The sequence below is a fragment of the Polistes fuscatus genome, unplaced genomic scaffold (genome assembly GCF_010416935.1).
Source record: "Polistes fuscatus isolate 324 unplaced genomic scaffold, CU_Pfus_HIC Scaffold15, whole genome shotgun sequence".
NCBI classification, from domain to species: Eukaryota; Metazoa; Arthropoda; class Insecta; order Hymenoptera; family Vespidae; genus Polistes; species Polistes fuscatus.
Genome location: NW_025113053.1, coordinates 2459419 through 2475012, shown reverse-complemented (window position 1 = coordinate 2475012; position 15594 = coordinate 2459419). Strand labels below are relative to the sequence as shown.

At 27.1% G+C, this 15594-nt stretch overlaps 1 protein-coding gene across 11 annotated transcripts in view; it reads right to left on the bottom strand.

Moving 5' to 3' along the window:
• LOC122514415 (protein diaphanous) overlaps positions 1-15594 on the bottom strand; it is a 31108-nt gene that overhangs the window by 15230 nt on the left and 284 nt on the right. For 2 of the 11 annotated variants that reach the window (XM_043631216.1, XM_043631217.1), the window contains exon 1: positions 12851-13220. In XM_043631216.1, the coding sequence (XP_043487151.1) occupies positions 12851-12910 (60 nt within the window). In that variant the 5' untranslated portion in view covers positions 12911-13220. The other 9 variants (XM_043631205.1, XM_043631207.1, XM_043631215.1 and 6 more) reach the window with 9 other exon arrangements.

The window sequence follows — 15594 nt, the reverse complement described above, 5'->3', positions numbered from 1 at the left end:
TATTTGCCACGATGACGCGTAGTGTTTTTCATAGAAGAGCAACAAAAATAATATTTGTATACTTTTTTTTTTTGTATATTTAATCGTCACCTTCCGTGACAATATTCCGCGAGAGATTATATATTCAAGGCTCGAACTTTAAATGCACATCGTTTAAATAGAAAAACTACCTCTATGATCAAACGGGCGCGAATAAAAGCACGTAATTTACTATTTCCTTTCGAAACGATGACGTTAGTTTTATACACTCACAATTAGTAGAATCAAGATTGAAAAAATTACGTTTTTTTCCTTCCTCTTTCTTTAATACGATTGTGAATAATTTTACGTAAAGTCAATTATTATTGTTATTATTTTAATAATTGAAAATTAAACGAAATAATAATGATGTCGATTATTACGCGACGAAAAATTTCTCAAATAAAATAACACAACACAAAATGGATGTTGTTTCGATCGATCGAAACATTTTTGCTCACTTAAACAATTTCTTATTATCTTCTTTCAAGTATAATAATTCGATGTGAAAACTTTCATTTTAGAATAACTAGAAATAAAATATACAAAGTACACGTGTCAATGTATCCGCGGAAGGTCCACGGGAGACTGAATTTGCTCTCTCGTCTGCTCAACTCCTTCCATTCTACCACTACAAACTCATATATACACGTATTGAATACATACACACGCGATACTACTTTACTTCTGTGCCTATAGCTTATGCTATGTAATACTAAAGTGAAACTCCTTTGCAAAAGAGATTGGCCACTCTCCTTCAGGTGGAGCCACGGATATTATTAGTTACTTTAATATATCGCAAATTATAAAATCAACGTTTGTTTATTTTTTTATTATATTATTATTATTATTATTATTAATATTAAATTTATTTAAAAGAACATTTTTCTAAACGAGCTTTTTTTTCGAGAAATAACAAAATAAATAAAACCCGGACAGTACTTTCCCAAGCGAAATATTTTCAATTTACATGCTTCAATTGTATTTTTATTTTAATAAAAAAAAAAAAAAAAAAAGAAGAAAATACCAATTACTTTGATTAAAAAATAACATTCGAGAAAAATTGTAAACGTAAAGAAAAAATGCCACCTAATTCGAAAAAAATGTAACTTGTAAGAAACAAATTAATATATGCACCCCCCGTTGTAAATTACATCAGATGGTAGGCAATAACCACAAGTGTCTAATTTCCATTATTTTACATCGTAACATCATTTTTACGAAACTTTATTTTCCACGTAGAAAATCAGACGTATTTTCTACGATTCCACGTTAAAAGAGATGAAACGACGCCGAAAGATTAAAGGGATCCGCGTAAAAAGCTTTACAGCTTTTTTTTTACAGTTTTTATCCCTTATACGTCGAACGCGGATACGCGTTTCACGGTACGTGGATAAGCATTGGCGCCAATCAAACTCATTCATTTCTACCACTATAATAGATTTCTCATGGTGGCACTTGACCATAGGTTAATTAGATTTCTATGTTTTAAAACAGGATTTTTGGAATGCGGTTAGTCTTGTTCTTGAAAACGGTATTTACCTGGTTTTACATAAGCACATCATCTCACGGTTAAATATTACAATCGAATATATTCTTTATTTCGCATAAATAAAATAATAATTATTAAATTAATTATTATTATTAATTATTAATTAATTATATTAATTATATTAATAAAATAATTAATTTAATAAGAACAAAAATTGATATATACTGTATAAAACGTTTATATAAATTCAAATAAAATTAATTGAAATCAGACGAATTTTAAATCGATAAACAAAAACAATGATCATTCATTTTCTTTTCTTTTTTCTTTTTTCTTTCTTTCTTTATCCTCATAAAAATGTATTTCCTATTGATACAATTTTGTAAAACTTAAACAATTTACAGTGACACGTTGATATTTATTTACTTGATATTATTGATTGATATTTTTGATTGATATTTATTGATATTTATTTAAAAAGTATAAAATGAAATATAATAGAAAAACAAGAAGCAACATGACAAATACTGTATAACTGTATATATTCTCTAATTTAGTCAATTTTCTTAATTAGCATCGGACTTCTGACAAAGGTTGCTATAAGTTTCTGCATTCTAGGAATACAAGCGAGTTACTTGAACCATGGAATCTGGTATACAGTTTGTATAACTCCAGATCATTTATTTTATATCTATAGACGGTAGATATAAAAGGGGAGTAGAATACAGGGATGGCATAAATTTTGCACGTGAGTTCGTTAGCTACGAAAATTTGATATTTTTTAACGTTGTGATTTATGACCATTATCATTCGAGAACACAAATTTTCTATACACGGATAACCTTGTGTCATAAAATATATCGGGGGGTGGTGGGTGGCGGGTGATAACTTTTTTGATAATAAAAATCACATATATTTTTGAATCTATGATCAAATAATACACAAACAATATTATTTTTTAAATAATAAAACTAATCATTTATATATATCAAATAAATCTCCAAATAAATAACACGCGCGAATCATAATAATTATTTAATAATTAATAACTATTTAAATACACTATAAAACACATAGTAACACAATATCATAATATTTGTCTATGATTTCATGATAAAACTCAAATAGTTACATTGCATGCATTAAACTGCATTGAACATTAATAATATACTACGATATTCATTGAATATAATGAAATAATTCATTCTGCAAGAACAAAGTTCAATATATACAAAATTATATTATAATCATATTAATTTCAAAAGATAAGGGTCTCTTGATACCATCGCGTAACTTTCCCCCTCCCCCTTTTATCACTTCACCTTCGAATAGATATGAATAATTTTGCTCGCGTTTCAATCGGTCAACAAATTATTCTGTCATCACCATTATTATTATTATTATTATTATTATTATTTTCATATACGTGAACATACGTGCATACATAAAAAAAGAAAAAAACGGTGTTCTCGAGAGTAACTGAACGGTACAGTTAGGTCGTAGCATAAGATTAACATAACGGCATCGAGCTTGGAAAAAATGAAAGAAACGAAAATGAAAGAATAAGAGAAAGAGAAAGAATTAAAAAAGAAATACATATATATATATGAGTTTGTGCATACACACATACAAAAATGGAAGTTAATTTGTATGCGTGCGTATTAACTGTGTGTGCAAATAGTTTCCTCCACGCTGAACGCTTATCAGGAACAAGTTTACCCGACCTTAAACTTGTAACTGTCCTACAATTTTCACGATCGTGAACACGCTTCCCCGTATCTCCGTTTGCGATTAGTGTCTGAACACTGTTTCGACCAAGAGAATTTCAACAAGCGGAACTTTTATTTTACGTTCGCGAAACGCCAATTTTTAATATTTCGAGTGTTTAAACGATTCTTTGTTTACGACAATACTTATATTCTTATATATATATATATATATATATTATATAATTAATATATTATTAATATATATATTAAATATAATTAATATATATATAATTAATAACAACAACAATTTTTTATATACCTGGTGTCATAAAATATATCGGGCGCGGGTGGTAACTTCTTTGATAATAAAATAATAATATATATATATGTATAAGTATTATTATTTTGTACTTTTCTATAAGAAATAACAGTCCAATCGTGTGCAGGCAACATGGGAATTTGTGTTCCGAATATTTTGTACAATTTAGTGGACTCTACACGTTATTATTCGCGTCGACCTCGATTTTGATTAAAAAGAAAAATAAATTATAAGTAAAAATGTATTCGGATTGAATGATAAGTGTTAATGAAAACAATAATACGATTAACAATATTAATAGGATTTTATCAGAAATTCCAAAATGTTTCTCAGCGTTCTTTTAAAAAATCGCAAATGATATTAATATGTAATGAATACCTATATAAAAAAAAAAAAGAAAATAAAAAAGTGCTGACAACGATAACAAATTGGAAATTTCTTTTTTATATTTCATTTGAATACCAACAAGTTTATAAAAAGTAATAACATTTTGCAATTTATTGATTTCTTTGTATTAACCAAAAGTGTATAAAATGTATGTAGCGAGTGCGTGCAAGATTGATGACGTTGAAAGAGAAATGTAGGTCAGGATCGTCGAGATGCACGCAAAAGACGTTTCTAATGAAACAGATCGAATGGCTCGTCAAGTATTCGTAGCTTTGATTTACGAGCCTTACTCGTGTTGAGAAGGAAAAGGTCGAACAGAAAACTAGGAGACCGAGTAAACGCAAATATTTAATCGTTGTACTCGATAAAACTAACGGGAATGATTCAAGCTTACATATATATATATATATATATATATATATATATATATATATATATATGTATAAATGTGTGTGTTACAGTTACAGTATATAATTCATTTTGTTCAATAAAACGAATAGAACAATTTGTCAGCAATTTTACACGCATTACATCAAAGAAACAGCCAATATACTAATACATATATGTAATATCTATCGTGTCACGTAAAACTTTAAGAAAAAATAATGACGATTATAAACAATAAAGTGAAATCCAATAGAAACAATATTATCCTAAAAGTAAATGATGAACGAATCGTGCAACTATGCTAGAATATTTTTTCGTATCGTTAAAAGCCGAAACCTGTTCGATCTTCTAACAAAGAACCAGCAACTCGAGACGATTTCGGCCAAATTAAGTAGACATTTTACAGGTACTGTAAAAACATTTATAAACAAACAAGCGTATAGAAATAATCAAATATCATCAGTTTATTCATTTATATGTCGAAAAAAACCAAACTTTGATAAATACTATACTCTGTAATTAGTTTTTTAGTTGAATTGACACTTGAAATCGGCCGGGCGCCGTATTGGCGCCGCTCGAGTGCAAAGGGTTACAAAAAATCAAACATTCAAACCAACGAATAATCCCAGAGTATACATATTTTCGCGACAGAAAAATAAAAAAAGAAAGGACACAGTCATCTTATTAATGTGAGATGAATCATGTTATTACTATCGTGGCACGTAAAACTTTAAGAAAAAATAATGACGATTAAACAATACACTGTAATCCAATAGAAACAATATTATCCCAAAAGTAAATGATGAACGAATCGTGCAACTATGCTAGAATATTATTTCGTATCGTTAAAAGCCGAAACCTGTTCGATCTTCTAACAAAGAACCAGCAACTCGAGACGATTTCGGCCAAATTAAGTAGACATTTTACAGGTACTGTAAAAACATTTCTAAACAAACAAGCGTATAGAAATAATCAAATATCATCAGTTTATTCATTTATATGTCGAAAAAAAACATACTTTGATAAATACTATACTCTGTAATTAGTTTTTTAGTTGAGTTGAGACACTTGAAATCAGCTGGGCGCCGTATTGGCGCCGCTCGAGTGCAAAGGGTTAAACAAAATCAAACATTCAAACCAACGAATAATCCCACAGTATACGTATTTTCGCGACAGAAAAATAAAAAAAGAAAGGACACAGTCATCTTATTAATGTGAGATGAATCATGTTATTACTATCGTGGCACGTAAAATTTTAAGAAAAAATAATGACGATTAAACAATTAACTGAAATACAATTTAAACAATATTATCCCAAAAGTAAATGATGAACGAATCGTGCAACTATGCTACAATATTATTTCGTAAAAGTCAGAACCTGTTCGATCTTCTAACAAAGAACCAACAACTCGAGACGATTTCGGCCAAATTAAGTAGACATTTTACAGTTACTGTAAAAACATTTCTAAACAAACAAGCGTATAGAAATAATCAAATATCTTCAGTTTATTCATTTATATATCGAAAAAAAGAAACTTTGATAAATACTATACTCTGTAATTAGTTTTTTAGTTGAGTTGAGACACTTGAAATCAGCTGGGCGCCGTATAGGCGCCGCTCGAGTGCAAAGGGTTAAAAAGAATCAAACATTCAAACCAACGAATAATCCCACAGTATACGTATTTTCGCGACAGAAAAAAAAAAAAGAAAGGACAGTAATCTTATTAATGTGAGATGAATCATGTTATTACTATCGCGGCACGTAAAACTTTAAGAAAAAATAATGACGATTAAACAATAAACTGTTAATCCAATAGAAACATGTTATCCCAAAAGTAAATGATGAACGAATCGTGCAACTATGCTAAAATATTTTTTCGTATCGTTAAAAGCCGAAACCTGTTCGATCTTCTAACAAAGAACCAGCAACTCGAGACGATTTCGGCCAAATTAAGTAGACAATTTTACAGGTACTGTAAAAACATTTATAAACAAACAAGCGTATAGAAATAATAAAATATCATCAGTTTATTCATTTATATATCGAAAAAAAACAAACTTTGATAAATACTATACTCTGTAATTAGTTTTTTAGTTGAATTAACATACTTGAAATCAGCTGGGCGCCGTATCGGCGCCGCTCGAGTGCAAAGGGATACAAAAAATCAAACATTCAAACCAGCGAATAATCCCACAGTATACGTATTTTCGCGACAGAAAAATAAAAAAAGAAAAAAAAAGGACACAGTCATCTTATTAATGTGAGATGAATCATGTTATTACTATCGTGGCACGTAACACGTCAAAAAAAAATGTTGCACGATCGGTGGTCTATAGAAACGCGTCATTTCTTCGAATAGCTCTTCAAGGTTTTATATATATATAAAAAACATTAGTAAAAAAAAAAGAACCTTCTCTTTTCGTGGACCAATCAGGTCAAAGACGATATTCCACGATCGGTAAGATCCAAACTTAGCAGAGCGGAAGAGTTTGCGTGACAAAGAGGAACTTTCGAGCTGCTCGAGGGTGAATGCTTTAAGGTCAACACTGAGGTCACCGTCGATAGTGAAGGAGGTGAGTGATGACATCATCCAAAGAAGAAAGAGACACACCTTCCGAAGAGTAGGTGGTCAATAACTTATCTCACAAGATCCAGTAAAAAAAAACGACGATTTTTTGTATATTCTTTAAATTCTCTATTTAAAATCTTTTTTTATTTCTTTTTTTTTATTTTAATTTTGGTTTCCTCACGTATTTTTCAGATTATCTCTCTCTCTCTTTTTAGAAGCTTTTATTTTTTTTTTCTTTTCTATTTTCTCAAACACTTCTACTTGAAACATTTATTCTTTTCTATTGATTTTTATTTTTGTTTTGCATTTGACTCCTATTTTTATAATAAAAAAAATACATATGACCTCAATATTTATTCTACAAGTTTTCACAAGTTTTATTATAGTCGAATGACGCTAAACCAAGAAAAAAAAAAGGTTCAATAATTCTTTTAGTAACGATAAGAGCTCGTAATACGTGTCTACTTTGATATACATTAGTGGCATAATTTAGAAATGATTAGAAAAATATCTTAGTCGTCCATCAAAATTTCGTGCGTGTTTATTCGCGATAAAACTATACGACATATTTTTTCCATTATAAATAATTTATAATCTCGACACGTTGAATGTCGGTCGCAAAAGATACAAAATAAAAAAGATTAATTTCGAATCTTCTTTGTATTATCATTATTCATTACGAATAATAACGCTTGAATAATAAATTTTTGTAAAATAGTAAGTATATTAGATGTGTAGAGAAATTAATCTCGGTGATTTAACATTATAAATTATAATTATTATTAATATTAATAATATTATTAATATTATTATATTATTTAATATATTATTATTATTTTATATTATTAAATATATTATTTTATTAAATATTAATATTATTAAATATTAAATTTAAATTAATAATTAATAATTTAAATTAAATAAATAAAAAATATTATATTTATATAAATTATAAATTATTTATAACTTTGGATTGCTAACACTTACAATTATCAAACATTTAACAATTAAACGAAAGAAAAATTCTTAGTAAAGGAGATATGACAAAAATCATATATTTATTTTGAATAAACAACGAATTAATTTCTGCACCTAATAAATAAATAAGAACACGTTCGAACTGTTTGAAAAGGAGCTCGGCAATGTCGTATTGCCAACTGTATCGATTTATACCGGTTTCAAGACACGCAGATGCGGTCGAATGATAAGAATAAGATCTCGTTTCAATGTGTAACGGCATTGCACAGTGATCGCAAACACCCATCTGTTTGTGCTATACTTTATCATAATTCATGAGAAATTTTTCAATGTTTCTAATAAAAATAATACATTGTAAATTATTCTAAGAAATCTCGTTCACATAAATATACACATTTTTATGTCTGTATGAATATTAATTATTTATATATATATATATAAATACAAAGAAAATATTAATTGTTTTAAATTGACAATAAGGATACACGAATATACCTAGGAAACTTTATATTATAATATAAAGCATTTAAATTGTTTATTTAATTATATTATATAAACTAATTAATTATAAGTAATAATTTAATTATATGTTAATAATATATATAATAATAAATATTACTATATTTATAAATATAAATTTTTATATTTATACATACTAATATATATATTAATATACTTAAATATAAATATAAATAATATATAATTAAATTACCAAAGATCACATTACCATTAATCATTTTTTATTGCATACTATGCATATATATATGTACATAAAATATAAATATAATAAAATTTAGAAAATGTATGGTGTGTGTGTAAGAGGGAAAAAGACAAAAGTAAATATAAAATAAAGATAAGTATATCTAAGAAAAAAAGAAAGAAAAAGTAATGACAAATATAACAGAGATTGTGTGCAAGCACACGTATATTATACTTAAAGCAAACATATAATACACATTAACATTTATATTAAAGTGTATATATATGTATACTACTACATGTATCTTATACTCGTCTTACAAGCATGTATCAACATTTTTTTTTAAACGTGGCTTAGATGTTACGTAACGCGACAGTACATAAGTGATACGCCAAATGTAGTTGGATATATATTATAATACACGATGACGTGTTTCATGTATTTTGTATCACATACATACCTCTTTCTCTCTCTCTCTCTTCTTACACACATAGACACACACATAGAAACACATATTCACACAAACAAGAATCCTAATAAGGGGCAAGTATTGCAAAGAATCGAAAGGAAAACAATATTAATCACTCGTTGGTTTATCAAACAAACAAATAGCATAGTTGATTATCTTAAATCGTTAGAAACTAACATCTAAGATCAACGAACTTATCATAAAAAAAATAAAAAATCACGAACTAAAAACTATACGGTGAATATACGAATACAACTATGATGACAACGATGAGATCATTTCATTCTCGAGAAGTCGATGATGTAAGTATGTATATAAATATACGTATTCTAAGTTGCACGAGTTCACTTTTCAAAAAGTACCAGTCCAAATTCGTCGATAGGATGACTCCTCGTTTAGAACCAAAATGGTACTGACGAGTCACCATTATCGGAATTTTCTAACATTATATCAGTAACTTAGAAAATATATAAAATTATATATAATTCACTCTACAAGGATATATACTATATATTATATTTTATATACTGTATTTTTAACCACTGTATTATCACGAATAGTTTGCAGGAAAAAAAGAAATTATCTTAATAAAAATGATTATAATATAAATTATCTTATTATTTATATATAATAAAAATATTTTCGTAAACTGAGGATTGTAAATTACGTAGAATTGAAAATGATAAGAAAGAAAAAATATGTCATATGTTTTACGAAGAAAATATATTTCTCATTTTAACTAATCAATTAATGATATGAAACGGATTCTAAATATTTAAATATAGAGATAACTATATTATATTATACAGATAGAACTGTATAATACGAATAGGAATATACAAATATTTGGATGAATTAAAAATTAAATAAAAACTTCGTCGTCCCTGTGGAATGCAAGACGAAAGGACCGGTTTTCTCGACATTCGAATATACGTATATAAAAATTTACATATATATGAAGTTGTGTGAATATATTCTGTATAAGTAGATACACATATGGCTCTGACATCGATTATCAGCAATCTCGCAAACTTACCATACTCTCTCCATCACCTTGCATTCGATAATTTCGATGTTATCCCATTTCGATCGAGTCTTTGATTTACGAGCAAGTCTCAAGGTAACATTTCTCGTTACGAAAATATCATATGAAGTATAATATAAGTACGTCTTTGTAAAAAAAAAAAAGAAAAAAGAAAAAGAACAAACTCCTCGACCTATATTCAACTTGAAATTATCTTTTAACCGTTTCCTTCGAACGAATATGGATGATAATTACATCGCAGTAGATTCTTTCAATTAAATATTGATAACGAAATATACAAATCGTATATATATATATATATTTTAAATATTTATATAATTTTAAAATTTTTAATTTTAATTTTTTAATTCTTTTTTTTGTATAATTTTAATTTTAATTTTTAAATAATTTCTAGATATCTATAAGGATTATTTATAATAACATTGAGAAAAAAGAATATTAATAAAATTATTATAAATAATGTAATATAAATTTTAGGGATGTGCACGCAGGATTTATCTTTTTATACATTTTTATGGATTTATATCTATCTTATCATAATTTTTTTACGAAATTTAATAAAAAGCTAAATTATACAGTATGTAATGTATTAAACTAGATTAAACATTAATATATTTTTTTTCCGTAATCATTAAATTAATAACTATTATATTAAATGATTGTGAAATTCGCATCAGATAATTAGAAAGTACTGTAAAATGAATTGAAATCATTTACAAACACTAACGAAAGCTGTATAAATGAGAAAATAACATTATATAAATTTATTAATTTCTCATATATCATGTTTAATTCACACACTTACGCATATAATATGACGTACCCACCCACATCCTTCTGTTTAATAAATATACATAAAAAATAAACAAATTAAGCGCAATGTAAACGAACTTTTAAGAAGATCTCGCATAATGATAAAAGATAAAACTTAGGAAAAAAAAGTTTTCTCTTTCGATTGAAATTATAATTAGAAGCAGACTCAAGATAAATATCTAAAGACGTCATTAAGAGAATAAAAAATTTTCAATAGGAGAAAAAGGCGGCCATGGCAACGTTAATCTTTTTTTCCATGAATCGAACGGTCGTTCTCGATCATATACAGAGTGTTTAAAAAAAAAAAATTAACCATTAAATATTTATACAATACATAAAACACACTGTATATTGAGTAAAAATGGCCGAAAGGTCAACAGTTTGTGACTAATGAATATTTTTCTATGTTAATATCATGATAAACTTATTTGAACATTGACTTCCTCCTATAAATTTGTTGCAAATTAATACTATAGGTATAAAAAATTAAAAATACTGCAAAGTTCGCGTTACATATGAATTTTCATTACTTGTTTTTATTTATCTGAAAATATATTGGAACCCTTTTATCTAACCGTTAAATAAAGCATTTTTAAACAGCATTTTTAAATTTGTTTCTGACCTTTTGAAACACCCTGTATACATGGGACACCTAGATCTCGTGGAATATCTTTTTAGCACAAACTTCGATGACAATGACTCAACCTTGCATAGTACATAAAGTATATATATACGTATATAACAGATGCACATAAATGAATGTGAATTAACTAAGTGACTTTGAAGCAACTTTTTTACTGTCCAAGGTATTTCCTATCATACCACCTTTTTGACAAATTCATACGAATACAAACTATACTCGTTGTTCGCGGTTGTAATTTCTAAATCATATGAATCGTATTTTAGGTAGACATGTATAAATATACCGGGCTCATATTAATTAATATATACAAAAATAACTTCAAATAAAACATCAACATACGTGCAAATATAAAACTGTATTATTTGATTTTTATATTAGAATATTTTATAATATAATATTTTATTAACTAATATTTTATATTAGTTTTAAATTAGAAAACGTCAGAGTTTAAAAAGTTAAATCATAATTCAAAGAATAAAAAAAAAAAAAAGAAAAAAGGTAAAAGTAGGAGTGAAAAGTTGATATTGTGTTTTAACGCGTAGGTGCTAAAAGATTTCTCGATTAAATATGAAAGCAGAACGCGAAGAAAGCTTCTACGCGAAAAGAACATTGAAAATCGATAAAGAACGAAATCTAACGAAATAAATATATAATATATAAATACGATTCGCGAAGGAATCGGGGAAACAGATTGAAATGGAATAGAAAATATCATATTTCTGTAGCAAGAAAATGATAAATAAAACGGCAACAGGAAACGCATCGTATGCCTACATATGAAATAATATCGTCGAGTGGCGACAAGTTTCGCGTTTTGTTTCCTACGATACGTAAAAGCTCGCTACGATATCTCAAAACGATAAGAGAACGATAAGAAAATGATTCAACGATTATCGCAAGGTGTTGTGTTCACGATTTCTGTAAAAGTATTCCTTGTATATATAATCAAAGGTAGTAGTATTATATATTTTTATTATATTTCTTATTTCTTTAGCATTTGCATTGCATAATATTTAATAATAATAATAAATATATAATATTATTAATTTAATATTTAAACATAATAATAATTTAATATAACATAATATTTTTAATAATTGCATTGCAGATGAGAAAGAAATATAAATTAAAAAATTTATTCAAATATATAATTGATAATTATAATTGAATAAAATACAACAAAAATGATATTAATGAGAAATACGATATTATATATTTAGATAAAATAGACAAAATAAAGGATAAAATCAAAATAGAATTATACAATGGAATAGTATCAAATTTTGTATAAGAAAAAAAAATAGTACTCCATGAGCGTACCTTAATGCCAGCCTCGGTTTTATTGTACCAAGTCTTCCGTCTTTTAATCGTCGTCGACATTTTTTCGATCTTCTTCAAACACACGATTATTCACTATTCTAACTCTTACGAGAAGAAACTTGTCGTTACTGCGGCAATTTAGAAGTCTTTATTAAATAACCACTCTTGTCATTATCCTTTCATCGTCGATAACCTTTTTTGATGAATACAATGATAGAACAAAGTAAAGGTACTGCACCATTCGTAGAACCAGGTGTTCAAAAAAAAAAAACATAATACGTAGACGTTGTTCTCTTTACGAATGAATTTAATTCATTCAATTAGCCTGATGGAACGACAATTCAAACGTCGGTAAAACGGTGCAAGAAACATACATTTCACAAATTAAATTGCTTGTCAGAAGAGACGTACCTAATCGTTTTTATCTCTATACTTTCCCTTTTTCGATAAAAAAATCACATATCTATATATGTATATATATATATGTGTGTGAATTCGCATACAATTAATTACATTCCTCCCCCTCCTCTTCCTTCTTATAAAAGATGATAAATCAATTGTTGTCTTCTAAACATTAAAATTATCACAATACTTAGTTTATTATCGTAAACTTGGAAACAAAAAAATACGATAAGCGTCTATACAACTGTTTTTTCTTATTACCAATTGAAAAAAAAGAACATCAATAAAATTTATATTTATTATACATTACTTATATTATAATTTTTATATTTATAATATATATTATTTATAACTTTATTACTAAAATATATCACTATCTCGTTGATTATATTTTTAATTTTGATGGAAAAATGTAAAAATGTAAAAAAATAATAATTGAGAAATCATCTTTTTTTGAAGAAGAAGAAGAAAAAGAAAAACTATTGAAGAATTGGTCACGTATGCCTCGGCACCGATAATACCTCGACGCTGACTACCAGCAGAACTGGCATATCTTGACATACCTTTCACGTTAAATATACTTATGTTAGCCCGGTAGAAGTCAGAGCACCTCTCTATTGTACGAACATTCTCGTTATGAAATGTTGTACGTGATAAGACGAACGTTCACACGTACGTACGTACGTACACACATACATAAATATACATATTCATATAATATACAGGTGACAAAGCATGCACTATAAAAACGAAACGATACCTATATGGTGAACGATAATCTCGCAAACGTAATCTACACTAAACTCTATGATAAATTCTATGATGAATTCTTTCTTTAATATTCTATAGAAATATTTTCTATCTAACGAAAATTAATTGCATTTTCATTTGGTCGTTTACTTTAATACAACATAAAAAATAAATTAATAAATTCCCTTTTTTTATTTATGTGAACTTATTAATTCTGCAACATTTTATTTCTACCATTCTTTAGAGAAAATCATTTCTTTGGCTTATAATCCATTTTCTAATTGATTTCTCTCATATCCCCTCCTTCCCTCCTACCAAACACTCTCCCCTCCTTCGTTTTGATTCCTTCCAATATCCAAAGTATAATTTGGAATTGTAATTGAAAATTATATCATAGAAAAATATAATTTTGTAATTGAAAAAAAAATCATTTGCAATGATTAGGCATGTTACTTACAAATCCACCCGAAGCTTTGTCCCTTCTATTGGCCATATTGTGATTTCTTCTAATGGATGTATCTTCTCTATATATTTTTAATTTCTTTAGCCTGTAATTAAAAAAATTAAAAAAGAAATGTATGTTAGTCTGTTAAAAGGTACGAGTAAACTTATACATTTCTACTTTACAACCAGCTCGGACAAAGTTACAGTAATCGAGTAGTCGTATAAATTTTATTAAAGGTGAGTAGTAAAATGGAAACAAATAATACAATAAACAAGTACATTGGAACCGTTGCATACTGCCCTTTGAAAGGAATATGAGAGCGTTGGCAGATCCGAAGTATCTATAGAATATTCTAACCGACTCTCTACCACTGAATTCTAAATTTAGATGAAATCTAACAGGTGGTTCTTGAGCCAATAGCTGGGTTAAAGCAAATTTTATTGACTTTAAACAGGTTGGAAAACTATCAATGTCGTTTACTCTTAAAACATAGCGAACATATATACCGTTCTTATATATCGATCAATAAAACAATAAATTTTTCATTCGATCACTTGTACTGATGTATCTTAATATCGTAAAAATAATATCTGTGAAATTTAATTTATATTAAATCCATTAATATACAAATCTTAAGTAAATCATATTCTTTTCTTTACGTCGACTTCTAATCTTAAATACATTATATTATGCGATTAACAATTTACAAGACATCATTTTATAACAACTAAATTAGGAAATCTGTTGTATAATAAAAGAAGAGGAAAAAAGTATGAATAAAATATGAATAAAGAATAACATTTAAATTAAATATTTGCATTATCGTACCACCGATTAATATCATAAATAAATAAAATTTGTTTAAATATTTAAACGCGTAATATACAAAATTAATTTTGATCATTATTATTTTAAACACATTTGACTAAGTAAAAACGAAAAATAAAAACAATTTTAATTCAATACTCAGTTATTCCTAAACCACTTGACCGATGTTGACAAGGTACCTTAACCTAACAAGGACGCTACTCTGAAAATAAATTTAAAAACTAATCGATCTGAAAATACAATAATTCATAAGGATTTCTATAATCATTGGTAAACGATTGCTTAACATTCCCAAACACATTTCATTTATTTTAATTTC